The sequence below is a fragment of the Sphaerodactylus townsendi genome, linkage group LG04, assembly GCF_021028975.2.
Source record: "Sphaerodactylus townsendi isolate TG3544 linkage group LG04, MPM_Stown_v2.3, whole genome shotgun sequence".
NCBI classification, from domain to species: domain Eukaryota; kingdom Metazoa; phylum Chordata; class Lepidosauria; order Squamata; family Sphaerodactylidae; genus Sphaerodactylus; species Sphaerodactylus townsendi.
Window position 1 is genome coordinate 45963014 of NC_059428.1, and position 20241 is coordinate 45983254.

The 20241-nt window shown below is 44.4% G+C and overlaps 1 protein-coding gene across 6 annotated transcripts in view; it reads left to right on the forward strand.

Annotated features, from left to right (window-relative positions):
- The window catches only part of NECTIN3 (nectin cell adhesion molecule 3), a 78924-nt gene that overhangs the window by 11116 nt on the left and 47567 nt on the right, over window positions 1-20241 (forward strand). For 5 of the 6 annotated variants that reach the window (XR_007244329.1, XM_048494667.1, XM_048494665.1 and 2 more), the window contains exons 2-3: window positions 2184-2522; window positions 9909-10205. Coding sequence is in view for 5 of the 6 variants with exons in the window: in XM_048494667.1 (XP_048350624.1) it covers window positions 2184-2522; window positions 9909-10205 (636 nt within the window). In the remaining variant the exon portion in view is untranslated. The remainder of the gene's footprint in view (window positions 1-2183; window positions 2523-9908; window positions 10206-20241) is intronic. The other variant, XM_048494668.1, reaches the window with a different exon arrangement.

A 20241-nucleotide genomic window follows, 5' to 3' on the forward strand; every position in this document is an offset into this window, starting at 1 on the left:
GCACCACTCTTCCTTGTCATTTTTAGTTCCGCACAAATCCAGAATTTAATTGATGGCGCTCTGAGCTCCCACCTGGAATTATCTAGTACTGACTGATTCTTGATGCAGTAGATACCATTGTGTTCTAGCTCTGAAAGACAGCTTCATGAGGAGAAAGAGAACCAAACTGTTAATCAGCGTGGTAGCAGGAGTAAATGAGCATCAATGGTGGTTACTCTTTAATATTTGTAGTATTACTGTAACTCTAGCTGGGATCATAACTGCTGGCTGTCCATGTTTGCCATTTCAGGAATAGTCTTGACCTGTTGTCTTTGGGTTTGGTGGAGAATTTTAGTGTTTTATCTCATTCAGTTAAAATGTGTCAATATTTTTTTCTGATCAATCTGTGTTCTTACTATAATAGTTGTGAAGCAAACTGTGCAACTGACCAACCCTTGTAAAGCTTAAAAAAAGTTAACTTCCTTTGAGTAAATACAGTGGTTCCTTGAGAAGCAACACATAATCATGCCCAGGTCATACACACACTCTGTCTGGAATACTAGAGAAGCAGTTTGTTGTCTGAAAAAGGAGCTGTCTCTTCCAACTCTATGATTCTGTGATTCTATGGTTGTATGATTAAGTTGTTCCATAATTGTGAGAATGAAAGGCCTTTTCGCCTATGGCCACCAGATGAGCCTCTTTGATTGGTGGGACAGTCAGAAGGGCCTTTCCCTGTGATCTGAGTTCTAAAGTAGGAACATGAAATACACAGATATAGGATGGGGACACCTGGCTTGACAACTGTACATGTGAAAGGGATCTGGGAGATTTAGTAGACCACACACTGAACATGAGTCAGCCAATGCAATTCTGAGCTGCATTAATAGGTGTATAGTGTCTAGATCAGGGGTTTGCAACCTGTGGCTCTCCAGATGTTTATGGATTACAAATCCCATCAGCCCCTGCCAATTGGCCATGCTGGCAGGAGCTGATGGGAATTGTAGTCCATGAACACCTGGAGAGCCGCAGATTGCAGACCCCTGGTCTAGATTGAGGGACATAATAGTATGACTCCCTTCATTGCAGTATTGAATGTCTAGGAAAATGCAGAATCTACCTTAACCATCTGCGTGGAAAGTTTCTACCCACCGAAAGAGTTTATTTTAACTTTTGTGTATTAATTGTATTGACCTGGGTAGACCCTGTCTAGCCAGTTCTTTCTCAGATTTGGAAGCTAAGAAGGGTTGCCCTAGTTGGTATATAGATGGGAGACCACCAAGGAATATCAGGGTCATGACATGGAGGTAGGCAGTGGCAAGCCATCTCCACATTTCTCTTGCCTTGAAACCCTTACGTGGTCTCCATAAGTCATCTGTGACTTGATGGCAAAAAACAAATTATGTACACAAATGTTCATGTGTGACCTCTTAACTAGTCAACCAGCCTAAAAGTATTCATGTGAACAAGATCTTTGCACAGGAACCAACTTGTACTGACTTTGACAAGCACCTGTACATACACCAGATATCTGGGTTTGTGCACATTTTAACTGTGATAGATGCATCTGAATACTACTTTGAATGACCTCATAGAAGGTGGACTTAGGAAATAGCAATGGAACTGAGAGAGAACTTCGACCGTAATGCTGGTCTCCACCGTTCAGTTGAAACTCTTTCAGCCAATAAAGCTGAGTCATATTTGATTTTATTGGCTCCCAGACTATTCAGCTCTACCAAATAGCCTGCCATTTCCCCCCCACTCTACTTTTACTGAATTCCTGATTGCTAAATTTGTCTGGAATGCAGGGTAGCATACAGTGTTTCCACTACTGGTTGTTAGTATTTTAACACTCGCAATGTTGTAGCAGTGTAAATTTGCCTGTTCTTCTTTTGTTGATAGGACCAGAGGAAACTTATGCAGTTGGAAACAGGTTTATACATATGGTACCAAAAGTCCTGAATGTTTGTGGTTTATTTGCTAACAATGTTAGTACATTTCTATCGTTCTTAGTAAATTGTTGGCAAATCTGTGAGTGGATCCGAGAATCTCATTAAGTGAGCTGATCGTTAATAAGTAAATGTGTACAATAGTAAAGAACGCTATATGTGGAATGAAGGAGAAGATGGCAGAACCATTTAACAATAATATACGTGTGACATACTCAACTAATCCCCCTCCCTTTTTTTCCCTTTTCTGTCTTCAAGGTGCCTTAGCTGGACCAATAGTGGATCCACATGTGAAAGCAGTGTGGGGGAAGGATGTAACACTGAAATGCATAATTGATATAAATGAAACATTAACACAAATTACCTGGGAGAAGATCCATGGAAAGAGTGCACAGACTATTGCTGTTCATCATCCTGAATATGGATTTTCCGTTCAAGGAGAATATCAAGGAAGAGTATCGCTTAAAAATAATTCACTTACGGATGCATCAATCACCTTAACAAATGTTACTTTTTCTGATTCTGGAGAATATGTATGCAAAGCAGCTACGTTCCCTCTAGGAAACTCCCAGTCATCAATAACTGTAGCTGTATTGGGTATGCTTGTTTTAATATATATATATATATTTGTACATCTTTTCATGTGAAATGTCTGTAGATCAAATTAGCTATGGTAACTTACTGTGAGTTTTGCAGTACAGCACTATTTCATCTTTCACTCTTGTTTCAGTACTTTTTTGCAAGTTCTCTGTGCTTCACTTATGATATTAATACCAAAATAGGTTTTTATCTGTTTACGGGGAAATCTGGGGTTTCTTGATAGATAGCCTGGGGCTTCTCGCAGTAAAAAGGTGTAATGGCCACCAAACCTTCTGAAAGTCCACTAAAACTAATCTGTAGCTGTAAGGAAATGTTAGGTGTGTTCTAGACTATGCATCTCTGCACCTGTGCCATGTTCCACCAATACTTTCCTTCTCTAGGTTCAATGTTTGTGATCATTTCTCAGGTTTTTGTTGTGATATGGTTTGAGTAACAAATGTGACCCATTTTAGCTTATAATAATTAGCTGAGATTTCCAAACAAACAACTCACAAATTAAAATTAAAAGTAGTGATGCCAACTGATCTTGAATTCGGGACCTTGTAATATGAACTTCTCCTCCAACTCAATTCTTAATTTTATTTTGAATGAGACTGAGTCTCTTGGTTCCCTATTGAAATGGGATGTGCTCTGCGTATAGTTATCACTCTCTTATTTGCCAGTACACATATAGAGAATTTGGTTTGAAAAGGGGAGGAGATCGCTACATACAGATCCATTGCAACCGACTTTTGGAATGCTCTGAGCATTTTTAGGAGCAGCATTTTCTTCTGAGGTCATGGGATTTGTAGTTTACCCAACTTTTTGATATGGAGAAATCTATAGTCCCGTTCAGTTTGTGTGTGGCACACCTCCTCGCTTTTTGTCCACCTTTGCCCCTATGTAAGGTAAATGTTTGCTTTTGTTCAGAAAAAAATGGGGACTGATAGAATGGGACCTGTTTTGCCCATTTGGATTTTGCCAGGTTGCCTTGTGAAATGCCTGGGAAAATTCTTATTGATCCTGTGGCAGGAAGGTTGAAAAAAATCTGAGATATTTTGCAGAAAAGAAAGGGTTATTTCATATATTACATGAGATTGGATACAGAAGCCATTATCCAAGTGTTACGAAACTGATTGCTATAATTAAACTTTACTATTTATTCTGAAATCACAAAAACCTATAGTGGGATGAAATGAAAACATAAACCTGAAATACTCATAATTTTGTAACACTTGGTTTCATTTGAAGCATTCCTTATCAATTTATGGTAGTAGTTAGAAAATAGCCATTTAAATAAAGATTACATTACAGGCAGTTTCAAGTTGAAATAAGTTCCTTAAATTAGTCAAAGTTATTCTTATCTACTCAGGATGATTGGTCTTAGTCAGGATTATCTCCACTGTCCTGCTTCAAGAGCAATTCTTTAGATACTTCTGCTGATCTTTGTCGGCTAAAACCACAACATGAAGGTTAAGAATAGAGAATCTGAAACTGTCTCAGTTCTCAGAATTGTTTCCAGGTTAGATATTATCAACTCTTCACTTCATTGAAGATTGAATAGTCATGATATTAAATTTGTAGTGTAACTGGTTGTTGTGGACTTTCCAGGCTGTGTGGCAGTGATCTGGTAGATCTTGTTCCTAAGGTTTCACATGCATCTGTGGCTGGCAGGTGAAATGTTAGGAACAAGATCTGCCAGACCACACAGCCTGGAAAGTCCACAACAACCAGTTGAGTCCGGCCATGAAAGCTTTCAACAATACTTTGTAGTGTAAGTTTTTCTTCCTTTTGGTCAGTGTTCTGAGTGTGACTTCTATCTTAAATACTCACTAGATCCTCCTATAGAAACAGGTGTAGTATGTAAAAGCCAGGTATCCAAAGCATTGCCACAGTAGGTTGAGATAGGTGGAGGCGACATCATTTTCTTTTCAGTAGGAATAGTTCTTCTAAAGCATTGATTATTAACCTTAAATCCAGAAGTGCCCCCCTCAATTATTATAACGTTAGCATCCCTCCCAAACCACCAGTAAACAGGATACAAAAACAGAACTCCAGACAAGGATCTTTATGTATAAGATACGTATATTTGCCCATAAAAGCTGGTCCCCCCATCTCCAAAATTTGTTGATTGTCCTCTTAGAGGACCACTGAGTTGCATTACTTATTTGGAAACTTGCACCTTCTGATTTGTAAGTATTGTGTTTTGAGTATGAGTTTTCTTCTTTAACATCTACCTGCTATATTGGCAATACCTACTGATATTTTAAATGATCCTTTGGTAAAAATGATCTGTTGACATTTGCCACTAATCAATAACATCACATACAATTTACCTGGTCAGTGAGATAGCAGAAGCTGAGGTTTGCCTAGTGAATGGAGATGATGCTACTTTAGAACAATATTAGCTGTGTATGTTTCTCAATCAGGTTTGAGTGCTCTTGTGTAAGTATGGAATATTGAATGTAGATACTGTGAACTGCTGAATGGTTGTAGGGATGCCAAGTATCGCCACCAAATTCATAGCTGCCTTTCAAGAGTAGGTTGACTGGAGTCTCCAAATGAATCTTACCCCCCATAGTCAGACCATGTTTTCTATGAAGTTCTGAATCATAGACCTAATAAATCAAGCTTCAGTTGGCTCCTAAAAACTTCACAAACCACTATTAGTAGGTATCTTGTTGAAATGCCCACTTTTCCGCCTAAGAAACTCCTGAGTTGCTTTGAACTTGGCATATGAAATAATCTGGATGTTCTCTAAAGACTTAAATTTTGCAGTTATTGTTCTTCACAACAATGCCCAAAACATACTGATGTAAAGCCTTCCTTGGGTGCTGTGTGGTTTCCGGGCTGTATGGCCGTGTTCTAGCAGCATTCTCTCCTGACGTTTCACCTGCATCTGTGGCTGGCATCTTCTGAGGATCCTCAAAAGATGCCAGCCACAGATGCAGGCGAAACGTCAGGAGAGAATGCTGCTAGAACACGGCCATACAGCCCGGAAACCACACAGCACCCAAGTGATTCCGGCCGTGAAAGCCTTCGACAATACATTAAAGCCTTCCTATTTGGCTATGGTAATGCTATGGGGAGGGTGTGTCTTCCTGGGCTATGCCCATGTGATTTCTATCCATTGTTACCCTTCTCCAGTTGTACCAAAGGGAGCACCTCTTGCAAAAGATCAATGAGAATGTGAGTAATGTCTTATGCTGAGTAAACTGCTGCTGCCCTAGGAGCTCCCTCTGGTGATAATTTTTAGGTATTGTAGTTGGTTTTTTATAATATTAATATTAAATTATTAATAATATGGTTGTGTAAGGTTAGCATCAAGCTTATTAGCATTTTCAAGTAAGAGTTATTGTTGAATTAACGTTTCATGAGTATAGGAAGAATAGTTCACTGTATTAAATCGTTTGTTGTCAATGCTATGATTATTCAAATGAGTCTGTGAGGACTTCTAGGGCAGAGGAAATCCCATTATCCCCTTCCTTGCTGCTGCCCTCTTCCTCCAAGCTTGGGGCTGAAGATATGTCTGAAGCTCTTTCAATTAACTCTAAACTTTCTCTCCCAATTCCAGTCAGGTAATGGGGAAGGTCTGGACTTAGAGTAGAAAGCATTTAGGAACTCCTTCCTTTCCAAGTCCTCCCCTCCTCCTAGTTATCTGGCTGGCAGTGTTGGGGGTGATAGTGGCTTAGACCAAAAGGTCTATAAAATCTTCTTTCTGCCTCAACATTCTTTCCACCAGCAACTGCTAGCTAACTGATTAAGAGTTTAGGCTTTAGGCCTGGAACAGAAAGCTCGTGTGGCTTTCTGTTCTTAGTTGCCTCTAGCGAAGTTGCTGCTGAGATCTTAAAGTGGTGCTGTGAGATTTCATGCAGTATTTTTGTTTATTGTGAAGGATGTGTAGTAAAATGTCTTGGAGGCATTTTAAGCCCTCTTATGTTTGAAATTTCTGTGCACCTGTTCATTTTGTACCTGGCCCCATTGTGTGGGTCTTTTTAGTCTGAGACCAACTTGATATATGATGTTGGCTGATTTGATAAGCCAAAGTTGAATGAGCTGAAAGCTACTTTCAAGGGTGTTTGCTTTACAAGAAAAGTTAAATAATAGATTGCAGTCAATATTAGGGGTGTGCATTCAACCTAATCAAAATGCCTTTTTAGCTTTTTCCGGGACCAAAAATGATGACCTTTAACAGAGCAGAAAAAGCCAAAGCTGTAAAAATTTGACTTTTTCCAGCTTTTTTGGAATTGTCCCAGCTACAGTTAAAGGGACTTTCTAAAGCAAAATTAAATTAATAAATAAATGCATTTCTCTGTGCATTCACAATACATTGCAATGGGAAATCTTTGCAGGACTCTGGGGGCAGCTGTTTTTTTTTTAAAGGTAGAAGCACCGAATTTGCAGCATAGCTGCAAGGACTCTCCTTATAAGAATCCCTAAATTTGGTAAAGTTTTGGTTAGGGGTCCAATTTTATTGGCCCCCATTTTTTTCTCTGCAATGTTTACTGAACTTGGGCTTTTTTGTAAGGAGAGTCACCAGCAGCTGATTTGATTCTTCTACCTTTAAAAAAAAACAGGCTACCTGGACCCCAAACGGTTCTTCATAGGGTGTAATGGAGCTGAAAAATTTCAGAATTCCTAGCGGAAAAGGTAAACTCCCATATCAGTATGAGGATTCAGCTTTTCCCCTGATATCAAAAATGTTGAGTCTAATATACCCACATCCAAAGAAATAAATTTTGGGGGGTGCACACCCCAGCAGTTGCAGAACAGCGTAAATGTGTCGATAGTCTTAAGTATCAGTCATGTATGGATTATAACAACGTGCTACAACAAATTTGTATAATGCGCCTGTATATATATCCCTTATTGTGACACGTCACATGTGCCACTTTCTAATATATAAATAACCAGTGTTTGGACTGCAATACGTGACTTATTAACCAGCATGTTAATGTATGTTTTCAGTTATGCAGTTGGCTTTCTTATACTCTTTTCCTGTTGATCTCTTGCTCTAAATTTTGACTTTGTTTAACTCAGAACTATTGGAAGATCTAGCCATTGTTCCCTAATATGACATGAAGTTTGTAGTTTTATAAATACCTTATTCTTGGCAAGTTAACAGGTTTACTTTCAGCTATATAAACTCTGAGACTTTGTGACCATTGGCTATATTGGTTTTTGTTTAAACTGTTGGATTTACATAAAAGGTTGGTGTTAACCAAATAAAAGTGATATACAAACGTTTTTAAATTGGTTTATTTCAGAGAGAATAATCCCATATTAAATGTTATTCTTGAGAGAACGCAGAGTATACTTACTCTGGTGTATGCCAAATGAAATTATCTGACTTTGTAATCTTCATTTGTCCTAAGATATATGGTCAGAATTGGAATGTTGGAAATACTTGATGTTAGAATGACTGACAGATCACCAGGCGATTGTTCACTATCTAGACAACAAGCCTGTAGTAGTTGATTAGTATATTTGAGGCTTTGAATGTAATACCTTAATATGTTTTGTAGGTATGTTTTGTATGTATGAAACAGGGGATGAGGTCTTAATTAGTTTCTGATGCTTCAGGAAAACGTATTTGTCAGCTAGAAGTACTAATTTAATCAAGAAACTTTTGGTTTACTGCAAGTCAAACCTTGCATTAATTGTCCATGTATGTGAAATGTAAATGCTCTCAAATATGTTTATTAGGCAATATTTTATCTTTGGCAATTTATTATGTATGAATGGATATTTATATCAATTTAGCTTGGTTGCTTCTGAATCCCTTAAACTTGTACAGTTTAAGCAAACTCCATTATGTTACATTTGAATGTATTTAAGGTTAAGGTGTTTGCATCTGTGTAATAATACATCGTGGTTCCTAGGTTAGTTAAACTCAAATGAATATTTCTTCATTAAGCAACATCATAGAAATCCTAAACTTCTTTAATTGAGAAATGATTGAGGTAGCCAATAACTGTTTTGCTAGTCTTTCACAGTTTTGAAATTAAAAACTTAAAAATTGAAAATGTATAATGCATGTCATTAATTACAGTTATTGCTCTTGATTGGAGGGTTAGACAAATTCATAGCTCAGCTGAGTCACTAAAAATTAAACATTGAGGTAGCGTGCTTCACAGTTATCCTTACTTAACTGTGTATCAGTCACCTAGGGGTGTGTGATTAGTTGAGGTTAAAGTAGTTAAAGGTGTGGTTAAAAGTCAGAGTGGTGTAGTGGTTAAGAGCAGTTGTACTCTAGTCTGGAGAACCGGGTTTGATTCCCCGCTCTGCCACTTGAGCTGTGGAGGCTTATCTGGTGAATCAAATTAGCTTGTGCACTCTAACACATGCCAGCTGGATGACTTTGGGCTAGTCACAGTTCTTCAGAGCTCTCCCAGCCCCACCCACCTCACAGGGTGTTTGTTGTGGGGGGCGGGAAGGGAAAGGAGATTGTAAACCACCTTAAGTGTCTTTACAGGAGAGAAAGGTGACGTATAAATCCAAACTTCTCTTCTTCTAACTCGACATATCAGAGTGGTCCTTCAAAACCATTCCAGTATGTACAATGGATTTGTAAACAATATCATGTCAGGCTTATTTTAATGTTTTTTCTGTCATGCAGAAGGAATTTTTAGAGTTCTATACTTTATTCATTTGTAGGCTTTTTTTTCATTAGTTTTTTGCCATGATAACCTTTAGTCAATGTATCAGTATAAGATTCCACAGTCATCTTAAAGCCAAAGGGTTTTCCAAAATCCCAGAAAACTTTTTTCCCCACCATGACCACAAAAATTTCAGAAATTTTACTAACTTCTTTTTTTACTAACTAGTCTGGCAACCACTTTAATTAGACTTGTCACCTCCTCTGGGTGCCACTTTCCCAAAAAGATTAGGAGGGTTGAATCCCCCTGAAGAACATTGTAAGTCATTGGAAACTTTTTTTGTTGAAAAGTCTTTAATAGAAATGCATGCTGTTTGAATAATATTTTTTTATTATTAATGATTTTTTCAGTCTCATAGGAGTCAACTATAAATTCAGTTTATTTAAAATATTTATAAAACTGTATTTAGCCGTCAAAGTTGTTGTCTGATCTGTTGTAATTAAGCTTTTTTGTTGCATTTAACTTTTATGTTAGCTATCTGGTTAATTCATGTACTTATAGATAGGTGTCTCTAGTTGTCAGTCATTTGGAAAAAAAATGTCCTTTATGTCCATAATTGGGATTAGTTTCTCAGAGAGGAATTATTATGAACATTTCTTAGAAATAAAAGGCCATCTAGTTTTTTAGTTATTTGACAGTAAGGGTCATATGGCTATAGAATCCCTGGTGCTAGGAAATGTTCTGAAACTTTTAGCAAAATTGGTTAATGTGTCAATAACATTTATCTGTATTTTTTTTCCTGTAGTTGAACCAGTTGTGAGCCTAACAAAGGGACCAAACACTTTAATAGACGGTGCCAATCAAACAGTTGCAGCCATTTGCACAGCAGCCACTGGAAAACCAGCTGCCAATGTTACCTGGGAGGGAGGTCTTGGTGAAATGGAATCCACTTCAACTTCATATCCAAATGAAACTGTGACAGTGGAGAGTCAATACAAGCTTGTCCCTACCAGGTTTGCTAGAGGAAGACGTATAACTTGTGTTGTGCGACATCCAGCTTTGGAAAAGGAGATAAGACATTCTTACGTACTAGACATTCAATGTAAGTAGCTATGTTTGTTATATCCTCATTGCTTATTAATCTTTACAGAAATAACAGCTGTCTTTCTAGTACAAATCTATTATAATCTATGTAGGTTCTTTCAGAAGGCTATAAAAATTCTTTGGAAACATAGGTGCAAATTCAGCTTTCTGGAAGAATAGTTTATATAATGTTTACCTGCTTTCTCTAATCAGGAACATGGTTGTGAGGATACAAGTCAATTCCTTTGTTTTGTCATTCGTATTTCAGGAGAACAGTAAAAGTGTACATGGTGATTGTGAAGAATGTCTACTTTACTGCATTTCATATCTCAAGTTAGCATAACCACAGCCATTTTGACTAAGGACATTTGTAAGAATAAAATGAGTCCTTTTCTTTCTATCCCTTATCAGGTTCAGCTGGCAGCTGCTGATGGGTTCAAGGCCACGATGAACATGGGAAAGATAATTGGAGTTTGAATTCCAATGTTAACTCCTTAGTTTAGAATTCATGACACCTGCTTTAGATAATGTAACCTCAAATTCTTTCAGCTGCGCTAATTAGTAGAGGTCTTTTGTGGAGGGTTTAGGCCAGGGGTAGGGAACCTGCGGCTCTCCAGATGTTCAGGAACTACAATTCCCATCAGCCTCTGTCAGCATGGCCAATTGGCCATGCTGGCAGGGGCTGATGGGAATTGTAGTTCCTGAACATCTGGAGAGCCGCAGGTTCCCTACCCCTGGTTTAGGCCATGTGATACCTTTCCTATAACGCTTAGGTTATTCTAACCTAGAGATCTTCCATCTCTACTTGGAATGTCAGCTTGGTTTGCTGCTTTGATGTCGTATGCTTTTTTCCAAGACTGATTTCTTTGTCCCTGGCTATGTATTATTTTCCTGCTTGCTTCTGTGTAACAAAGGCAGTGCTACCATGAGTTCATTGGACTTAACAATATTGGCTTTGTGTATAATATTATTATTAGCTTCAGTTTTCCTACTTTTGTTCTGCAGCATCTGTGAATGCCGAAATAGATGTCATTAACCAGCATTTTGTTTTTGAATGAACCTAAAATAATTTTTACTCTAGTGCTGATAATTATCAGCATACTAGTTAGATAAGTTGATACTTCCAATATCGCTTAGATAAGTGATATAACGTTCAAGGAGAAGTCCAATCACTAGAGTGTTGGAGACGGGGCCTATCTTACATAATCCTACTTTCTTCTCTCCCTCTCACTTCTCAAGTTTTCCTTTAACTAACACAGTAATGCGTCCAAGTAAAAATGTAGACAAAATTGTTATATACTTGTGAAGGCTAATAGAACCTTCTCTTCTTTCTTTCTTTTCTCTTTTCTTCTTTCTCCCCTAGTGTTTACCATTCCAGCTCTATTTTTGAGCTATAGCAGTAGACAATGAATATATGAATTAATATGTTAATATGGGAACATAATATTACATCTTCAAAGACATGAAGATACAATGATAACAAAGAAGCAAAACTAACAAATGTCACTATTATAGCTAATGGAACATTTCTTTTATATGTTCTCAGAGACTATCAATTTTATATGTACTGCTATTTTTATTTACTAGCTATTTTATGTTGAAACTTAAATAAACTATTTTTTAAAAAGTTTTTTACTCAAGTGAACTGCATCTTTTTTGGTTCAGAAAAAGAACTCACACATTCTAAGACTAAAAGGGGGTGCCTTTTAAGTCTTCACAGTGATACGTTGTGTTGCCTCAGCAAACATTGATCAAAGGATAGTTAAATGGAAGACTTGGATGATGCCTTATAATTACTACTTTATATGAGTGAATTGTACTATATATGGAACAGGGAGAATTGTACTTCTCATATTTACATTCCTCCAAGGTAGCATGAATGGATAGTATCCCATTTGGTCATAGGAAAGTTTGAAGTGAGTTAGGTTGAATTTTATTTATTTGGATATTTATGGCACACTCTTCTCTCCAGTAGGGACCTAAAGTGCTTAAAAAATCATTCTTGCTTCCATTTTATCCTCAAAATAACCTTGACACGTACCGTATATACTCGCGCATAAGCTGAGTTTTTCAGCCCATTTTCCGGGCTGAAAAATGCCCCCCTCGGCTTATATGCGAGTCACGGAGGCTGCCCAGCTGGCTGGAGATCTTGCCCTCTTCCCCAGCCAGCCCAGCGACCTCTGTGCAAGAGAGGAGCCCAAGCCAACTGTCCCAGTCAAGGGCTGCTGACTTGGGCACCCCTCGTTTCCACAGAGGCTGCCCAGCTGGCTGGGGAAGAGGGGAGATCTTGCCCTCTTCCCCAGCTAGCCCAGCGACCTCTGTGCAAGGGAGGAGCCCAAGCCAACAGCCCGTCGAGGGCTGCTGACTTGGGCACCCCTTGTTTCCAAAGAGGCTGCCCAGCTGGCTGTGATAGGCACAGGGCAAGGCCCTGTCCACAGAGCAAAAGCTCTGACCGGTTACAAAAATAACCATCCAAAAGCTTCTTCAGTGTTCAGAGATTTATTGTTTTCATTCAATTCTGCTCAGAAGAGGGAACTCTCCTCTGTTAGCAACAGGGAGGAGGTTCAAAGGGGCTGTTGCTTGTGTAACATAATTTATACCCTCTTACAAACATCCCTCCTTGTCTTCTGAACATTGGCTAGATTTGGAATACGTACACATTGCCATTTGAATCGCCACTCCTCTCCAAAGCCCACCTTGCTTTCCACAATTGGGCGTGTATTCTTTATGTCATCTTGCCCCATTCAGAGATCTTGGTTGCTATATCAACCCAGTTTTACTTCGCCCTTATCTGTATTTGTGAGCTTCTGCTAATTCCTTATCTCCTTGGTGGGGCCCTGTTTTCCCAAATTAAAGCTCAATGTCAGGCTGCTCTATGAGTTTCGTTTCTTCCAACGAAAGTAAGTTTTTTAAGTGCTTGGTACCCAGTGAATTACTCTAATATAACTTGTATGATTAAATACAATGGCTTAAAACATCATAAACTATATGTTCATATCAGCTGGGGAAGAGGAGAGATCTTGCCCTCTTCCCCAGCCAGCCCAGCGACCTCTGTGCAAGAGAGGAGCCCAACCCATGCCTTGAGTCCTTGTGTGTGTGTTGGGGATGGGGGGGGGGGGGGGAAGGACAGTATCAAAATCCAATAAACTAAACTAACTAAGCTGCTGCATTTTCCACCCTCGGATTATATGCGAGTTTCCCCAGGTTTTGGTGGTAAATATAGGTTCCTTGGCTTATACACGGGTCGGTTTATACACGAGTATATACGGTATGTTAGGGAGAGAGGACTGTCTGTGATTGTCAGGCCCATTTATGCCATTAAAAGTTTTTGAATTTTGACTCTCAGGCCCAAGGCCATCTAGAGAGCCTCCATGTTAGAATGATGTATGTGGTGTTTCTGTCTCCATGTGTGTGTCTTAGTCCATTATCATTTTCTACCTTTGAAAGTATTGTATCAAACACAAATGGATTGGCAGTGCAGTTCAAAGAGAACTTTGCTATGTGTAAGCCTTATTGGAGTTTTATTTATTTATTTATTTATTTGTTTCACTTTTATACCGCCCTCCCCCGAAGGGCTCAGTAGGATTTTGCATAGACATGCTGTGGATTGCTATCAATTGTTAAATTTGCTGCTGTTGTGGTAAAGGGGATGGAAACTTTACAAATTCAATGTATTAGTACCAAGGCATGGCTGTAGTCGTGCCACGAGGTCAGTGCAAGAACGAGACGAGACACGGTGATAACATCTGGTGGAGAGCGCCAGCAGCGGGAGCGCGGGTGTCCGTGTTCCTAGCGACTCTGCCGCGTGCTGGTTCCTGGCACCTTTTATTATGATTCTAGCGGGGACGTGTAGAAGGGCGGAACGGGGGGAAATCCGGGAGAGCGGGAGACTGAGAGATCATCATGTGATGCATGATCTCACCTGGCTGCTACGTGCGGAGAGGAGCATCAGCGTCTGGGCCTAATCCTCACCTGGGGGCAAGACCATTGTCCCTTTGTCTGGGACACCCGGTGGTTGTGAGCCAGGTAGTTCATGACCCGTGACTCATCGGAGGGTGAGGAGTGGGGGAGCGGTGCGACCAGAAGATCGTAGGAGCGCTGGTGTTCCAGCGCTCTACTTACGGTGCTGCTGGGTCAGCAGCTCATCCCTACATCTCCTCCTTTTTTACATTTAGAAGGGAGGCCGAATCGTTAGGGGGCGATTTAAGGGGACGCTCGCCTCCTCTTCCGTTCGGCCAAGCTGGCCGAGCTGCTTGTGCAACATTAGAACTTGGTTGCGATGTAAGGGAAAGTCGAGGGGTTTCTTACACATGTTACAGGCAATATTAGATATACATTGAATGAAACAAGATCCGACGATGAGGCATACAATCAAGCCAATGCAGAGCTGTACAATAGCACTTAACCATCCCCCCGGTAGCCAGCTCCAGAGGGCTGACCACCAGTGGGGCAAAACGTCATACTTCAGATTAGATACAACATCTTGCAGTTCACGCACTTCATATGAATCAAATGGGAATTATCAGAAAGATTAAAACAACACATATCATGCACATTCTCACAACCTTGGTGATGCAATAACAACAAATAATCAATAGCGGCACGATTATCTAAAGTCGCTTGGCGAAGTTCCTGCTGCTCGGAGGCCAGAGCATCCAGAGCAATGGAGGTGGAGTTGATGGACTTCGCAAGGGCACAGGCCAGCCGGCCAATGGTCTTAGCGTTGTAAGAAGCGAGTCCGGGGACTCCTACCTGCAGGAAGTCAGCGAGGGAGACGAACTCCGCTTCGAGAGGAGCAACCGCGTCGCTCCGGCAAGAGGGGTCGAGGGGCAGAGTGGAGCGGCGGCGACGGCGTCCGGCTCGAAGTGGAGCCTGAGGCAGGGCGATGGTGAGGCGGCTAAGGCAACAGAGAGTCCCGGCAGAAAGCCGAGGCAGGGATGTAGTTGAAAGTTCTCTCCCCATAAGTCCAGAACCAACCCTTGGGGAGCAAGACATTTCCGTACACAGGGGGAATGTCCTCCGTGCGCGTGCAGTTCCAGTTGGCCGAGCCGGTGAATGGGCCCGGGTCAGTCTCTCGTCTTGCCGCGCCGGCAACGCGGGCGCAAGTATTGGACTTGTGATTGGCGACAGTCTTGGTGACAAGGGAGAGAGCGCCGGCCGGAGGGTTTGGACGACGGGTCCCCAGTCAGCCATAGAGTACTTGATGGATGAAGCATTCATAAAGGGGCTTAAACCAGACTCCGCTAGGAAGTCTCCAGGGGCTTTGCAAAACGGGAGCAGGCAGGAGCTTAGCAGGCTCCGGCTCCTAGGTACTGGCCCAGGCAGAAGGATCTAAACGTTGGCAGCGGCAGCAAACTGCTTCCAGATGTTGGTTTGGTCAAAGATCGTCAGGGGGTGGCCGACTGCCACTGGCAGGAGGCAGCAGAGCAGGCAAAGGATGGTGGCTGCCGAGTTGGCAGTGATGATTGCAAAGAGGGCGGCACAGAGATTCTCGGGCGTCTCGGGGTGGCCTTGCTGGCGCAGCAGCTCTTGAGCTTGGCTGGCGGTTGCTTTGACATTCCCCCAGGTCATCCGGGTCTTTGGACCGTCCGGGCGTCGGCGTCGGCGTCTCCGTTGGGGCCGCGGGGCGGGATCCTCCAGAGAGATCTGTTCCATCTCCGGGATGGGGTTGGTTTCCTCCTGGCGCCATTCCATGGGCTGGCCTGTCATGGCGAGTCGGGATCCGCAGGAGATCTGTAGGAAGAAGGACTGAAACACACCCCCTTCCCCAGGTTATAGGAGGGGGCCGGGTCCTGCCAGGCTTGGAGAGCCGATGGCGGGAGGTCAAGATAAGTTTTGTTGGATTTTAGTGTGGGAGAGCACACGTCTGTATACGAAGGCTTATCTTGCAGCCTGCGTAGGGGTTGCTTTTAATGCGCTCTGTTGTGGGCCGCCTACTCCTCTTTCTTTAAGTTGTTTGACAGGGAGGGCAGAGGGTAGGCGATCCCGATGGAAGCTGGCTTCAGAGCGTCATCAGGGTGCGCCAAGTCGAGGGTCCGAGCCTCAAGGGAGGAGGGGGGGCGAGCGGACCCTGGGGGAATTGTGGGTATGCATGCTAATTTGCAACATAAAAGAGGGCTTGGATGCGCTTTTGGGTGGTGGATGCATCCAGGGGACAAGGCAATCAGGCGATTAGGGGTAAACTCCACACACAAAGGGGGGAGGGGGCCTTTCTTTGCAGGGAAAATGTACTTACCGTGACCTTGGTGGTTAATGCCGAGAGGCTGGAAATGGTGCTGAATTTGTAATCGAATTATCTTGGGGAGATTCTGCCCGCCGAGACCGCTCCTTAAGGGGCGGTTTCGGCTAAGCGCCTGGCTTTGAACGTCGTATTGGTAAAGTTGCCAGGCGCTAGGCAGCCATAACCCAAACAGGTTTGGGTATTAGGGGCATAATGGTGGCAGCCCCTTTTTAACCTGGGGCCTGTCCTGGCAGTGCTGCGGTACCAGGACGGGCCCAGATTTTAATCCAGGGAGGGCCAGTCAGCCAATTGGCCCTCCCGCCTTTGCTGGTTGAGAAAAAAAAATAGAGGGAAGAGAAAAGGAAAAAAAGGGGAATAGTTTCTTTGCGGAAGCTCGAGGATGAGTTCAGAAGGCACAATTAGGATCAATGATCTGTGTGATGGGTTTATCCATCCCAGACTAGGGTCGTTTTGACCTGGCTCATGAGGTCCCTTCCCCAGAGATTGACACATGGATGTCCAGAACGACATGGGGGCCTGGACTGTGAGCTGCCGCTCGAGCTCCTGGGCTGTGGGACCGTGAGCCGAGGCTGGATGCCCGCCTCAAGCTGGGTTTGTTTTCCACACCCCCCAGATAATGTGCGGACAGGAAAGTCTCGGTTGGCCACTGGTCAGGCCACTCGGCTACTCTGATGATCGGTCACGATCAGCGCCCGGTGTCCACCAGGGCCGCCTTGAACAGACACCCCTCCATAGGTAGCAGGCCTCCAGATACCGGGCGGGAGCTCCCAATGGAGTAGCGTTTCCACCGCGCCACATGGTGGTGCACTGGCTGGCGCCCTAGACGGGCTGCCGGGGCTCATTAATGCCTTTATTGGCGCCGATCGGCGCGAGCAGGCGCATGGGGGCAGGAGGGATCAGCTGTGCCAAGCAGCTGGTTCCGCTGGGCAACTCCCTCGCGGGATGTTGCGTCCAGACTTGGAGATGGATAGGTCCCTTTAAAAGGTGCGTGGAGCTAGAATTACATTCGGGGAGACGCATGAACAATCCCTGTTCAGCGGCGGAGAGCCTTTGGCAGGCTTACCCAGCCCAAATGGTCCCGTAGGGATGGGGCTTGCCATACTGGGTTAGGCGACGCAGGGACCCCTCTAAGTGTGGGGAAACCTGCCAGAGGAGATGGGCTGCAGGTGCACGCGTGAGCTGCAGATGCCACGAAGAAGGGGGTGAAGTTTTGGGTGTGGGGTCTTGGTGTGTTTGGAGTCTGCTCTGGAGTACTCTCCCCCTTGGTCCTGGGCTGGGAGAGATGCCCGGCGCATGAAGGTTTCCCGACGGGCAGTCGCTTCTCCAGTGGAAGCACTTTCTAGCACCAGGGGCAAGTATCGGGTTTTTTGGCGGCCTCGGGGGGCCTTCGTCTGCCTTGAGGGAGGACCCTCCCTCCACATCAAGGTTGTAGGCCCCCCGCCGGAGCTTCACCCTACACTCCCTCCGGAAGTGTCCTGACCTGGCCGCACTAAAGAAACAATCATCCTGGGGCTGTCCCCTGGCGGTGGAGAGTGCTGCTGCTTAGGGGAGGCCCTAGCTTGGTGGTGAGGAGGATCCACGATGTCCTGGCAAGCCTTAAGCATGTCGGCCAGTTCAGGATCTTTGCCCTAGGGCCCGGCAGTGGATTGCTCTCGCGGCACTCAGTGGGAGGCGCTCTCCTTGGCAAGGCGCATGAGGAGCCCGCTTTGGGCCTCCCTCGCTATCTACCTGCCTCTTGAGAGCCTCCCCTGGAGCCTGTTCACAAATTCAAAGCGTATTAGGGCTCTTTGGGGGGGTTTTTGCCGGATAGGCATGGAGAAACTTTTGGGCTGGCTGGGCCGGGCATTGGGAACCTTGATGAAACGCCTTCAGGCGCATTCAAGAGGCGCACCGTAAGGGTGGCCTCTGGCAGGACACATCTGATCGCTGGGGTTGGTGAAGCGCATGGCGGAAACCGTAAAGCTAAGCTTGCTGGCCCGGTGTAGGCGCTCGCCTCGAGGCGGCTCCCTTAGCTTAAAACATTGCTGGTAGGAACTTCGCTTTTTCCAGATCAAGCATATTGTGCACAGGGCTCCAAAAGCATGCGAAAGGTGGTCTTCCAGTCATCCGGAACCATTAGGGTGTGGGGATTCCCTTGCGACGCTGCTTCTAGCATGCCTCTCACATAGGGGCTGCTGACTCTTCTACGCCTACGCATCAGCCTTTTGGCGGAGCTCCTTCCGGTGAGGATGTTATAACCTATAGGGGCGGTACTCGACAACCTCAATGACATGCCACCCCTCCCCCTCGGGTATCCGTGAAGTGAAGCGGGGCATAGAAGGCGAGGATATCCGGCATCGCCTTCCGTCAGGAGTTTCCACTTTCGCAGGTCGTGGCATACTACCGTTCATGCTGAGGTTTTTCAAACCCGCGCCCATTCAATACGCGCTGACGGAGGTGCTATGGCTTCAGAAAATGAAGGCGGAGCAAGGGGAGGGGGCGGCCGAGCCGCGGTGAAGAATTTGAAGGAGGCAGGGGAGCAAAGTGGGGGGGCAGAAGGAGTGGGCAGGCGATCCAATTTAGGAGGATAGAGAAAAATTCGGGGGGAATTGAAACTGAAGCTGAAGGGGTCGTAAAGGAGGGCTGCATCTACAGCAAGGGAGCCATAGACCTGCAGGCTGGATAGGCTTAAGACATAGCATTGCTCTCCACGCGTCGGTAGCTTGGTGACATCGGGCGCCTCGGAGGCTCTGTGTCGCGAAGAGTGCGCCCGATGTTTTCTCCCAATCCTTAAGATTCAATGTCCCCCCCCTCCGGGGTACCATGGACATTGAAGGCTTCAATCTCCTCAACCAATTTGCGCAACTCCCCTCTCTTTATGGGGACCCTGCCGCGTTTCGCTAACGCTTTTAGTCTAGATTAACGTGTTTCTTTTCATAAGCCCTGCTTTTACCCGAAGCTCCCATACCCTTACTGAAAGGTGGTAATTTCTGTCCGGACGCAGAGAGTGTCCTAGGATCTCGGGTCCCTGGATGCGCCCGATCCAGCCCGGACGGGCGATACCGAAGGTGGGTCCCTGGATGCGCCCTGCATCCAGGCTGGACGTCCCGGTACCGCTGCCCTTTCCCAGGCGACAGTAAGCAGGAAGTGGGAGGTTCGAGGATTCCCGGGTTTACGGCACCAGCTTGTAGTGTCGTGGCCAGCGAGGTCGGGGCGCAAGAACGAGACGAGACACGCGATTGATAACATCTGGTGGAGAGCGCCAGCAGCGTGGAGCGCTGGTGTCCGTGGTTCCCTACGCGACTCTGCCGCGATGCTGGTTCCTGGCACCTTTTATTGCGATTCTAGCTGGGCGCGTGTAGAAGAGGCGGAACGGAGGGAAATCCGGAGAGAGCGGGGAGACTGAGGAGATCACTGCATCAGCGATGCATGATCTCACCTGGCATGCTCACGTCTCGGAGAGGAGCATCAGCGTCTGGGCCCTGAAACTCCTCACCTGGGGGCAAGACCATTGTCCCTTTGTCTGGGACACCCGGTGGTTGTGAGCCAGGTAGTTCATGACCCGTGACTCATCGGGGGGTGAGGAGTGGGGGAGCGGTGCGACCAGAAGCTCGTAGGAGCGCTGGTGTTCCAGCGCTCTACTTACGGTGCTGCTGCGTCAGCAGCTCATCCCTACACATGGCTATTATCAGTTTCTACCTCTGACTATGCCCATAGTATCCTTTTATTTAAGCTCATAGGGTTCCTCTGTATCTTAATGGGGGTGTTCCTCTCTCATTATGTATTGTACTTCTTTATGTCACTGATTGATTGATTGATTGATTGATTAGTTAGT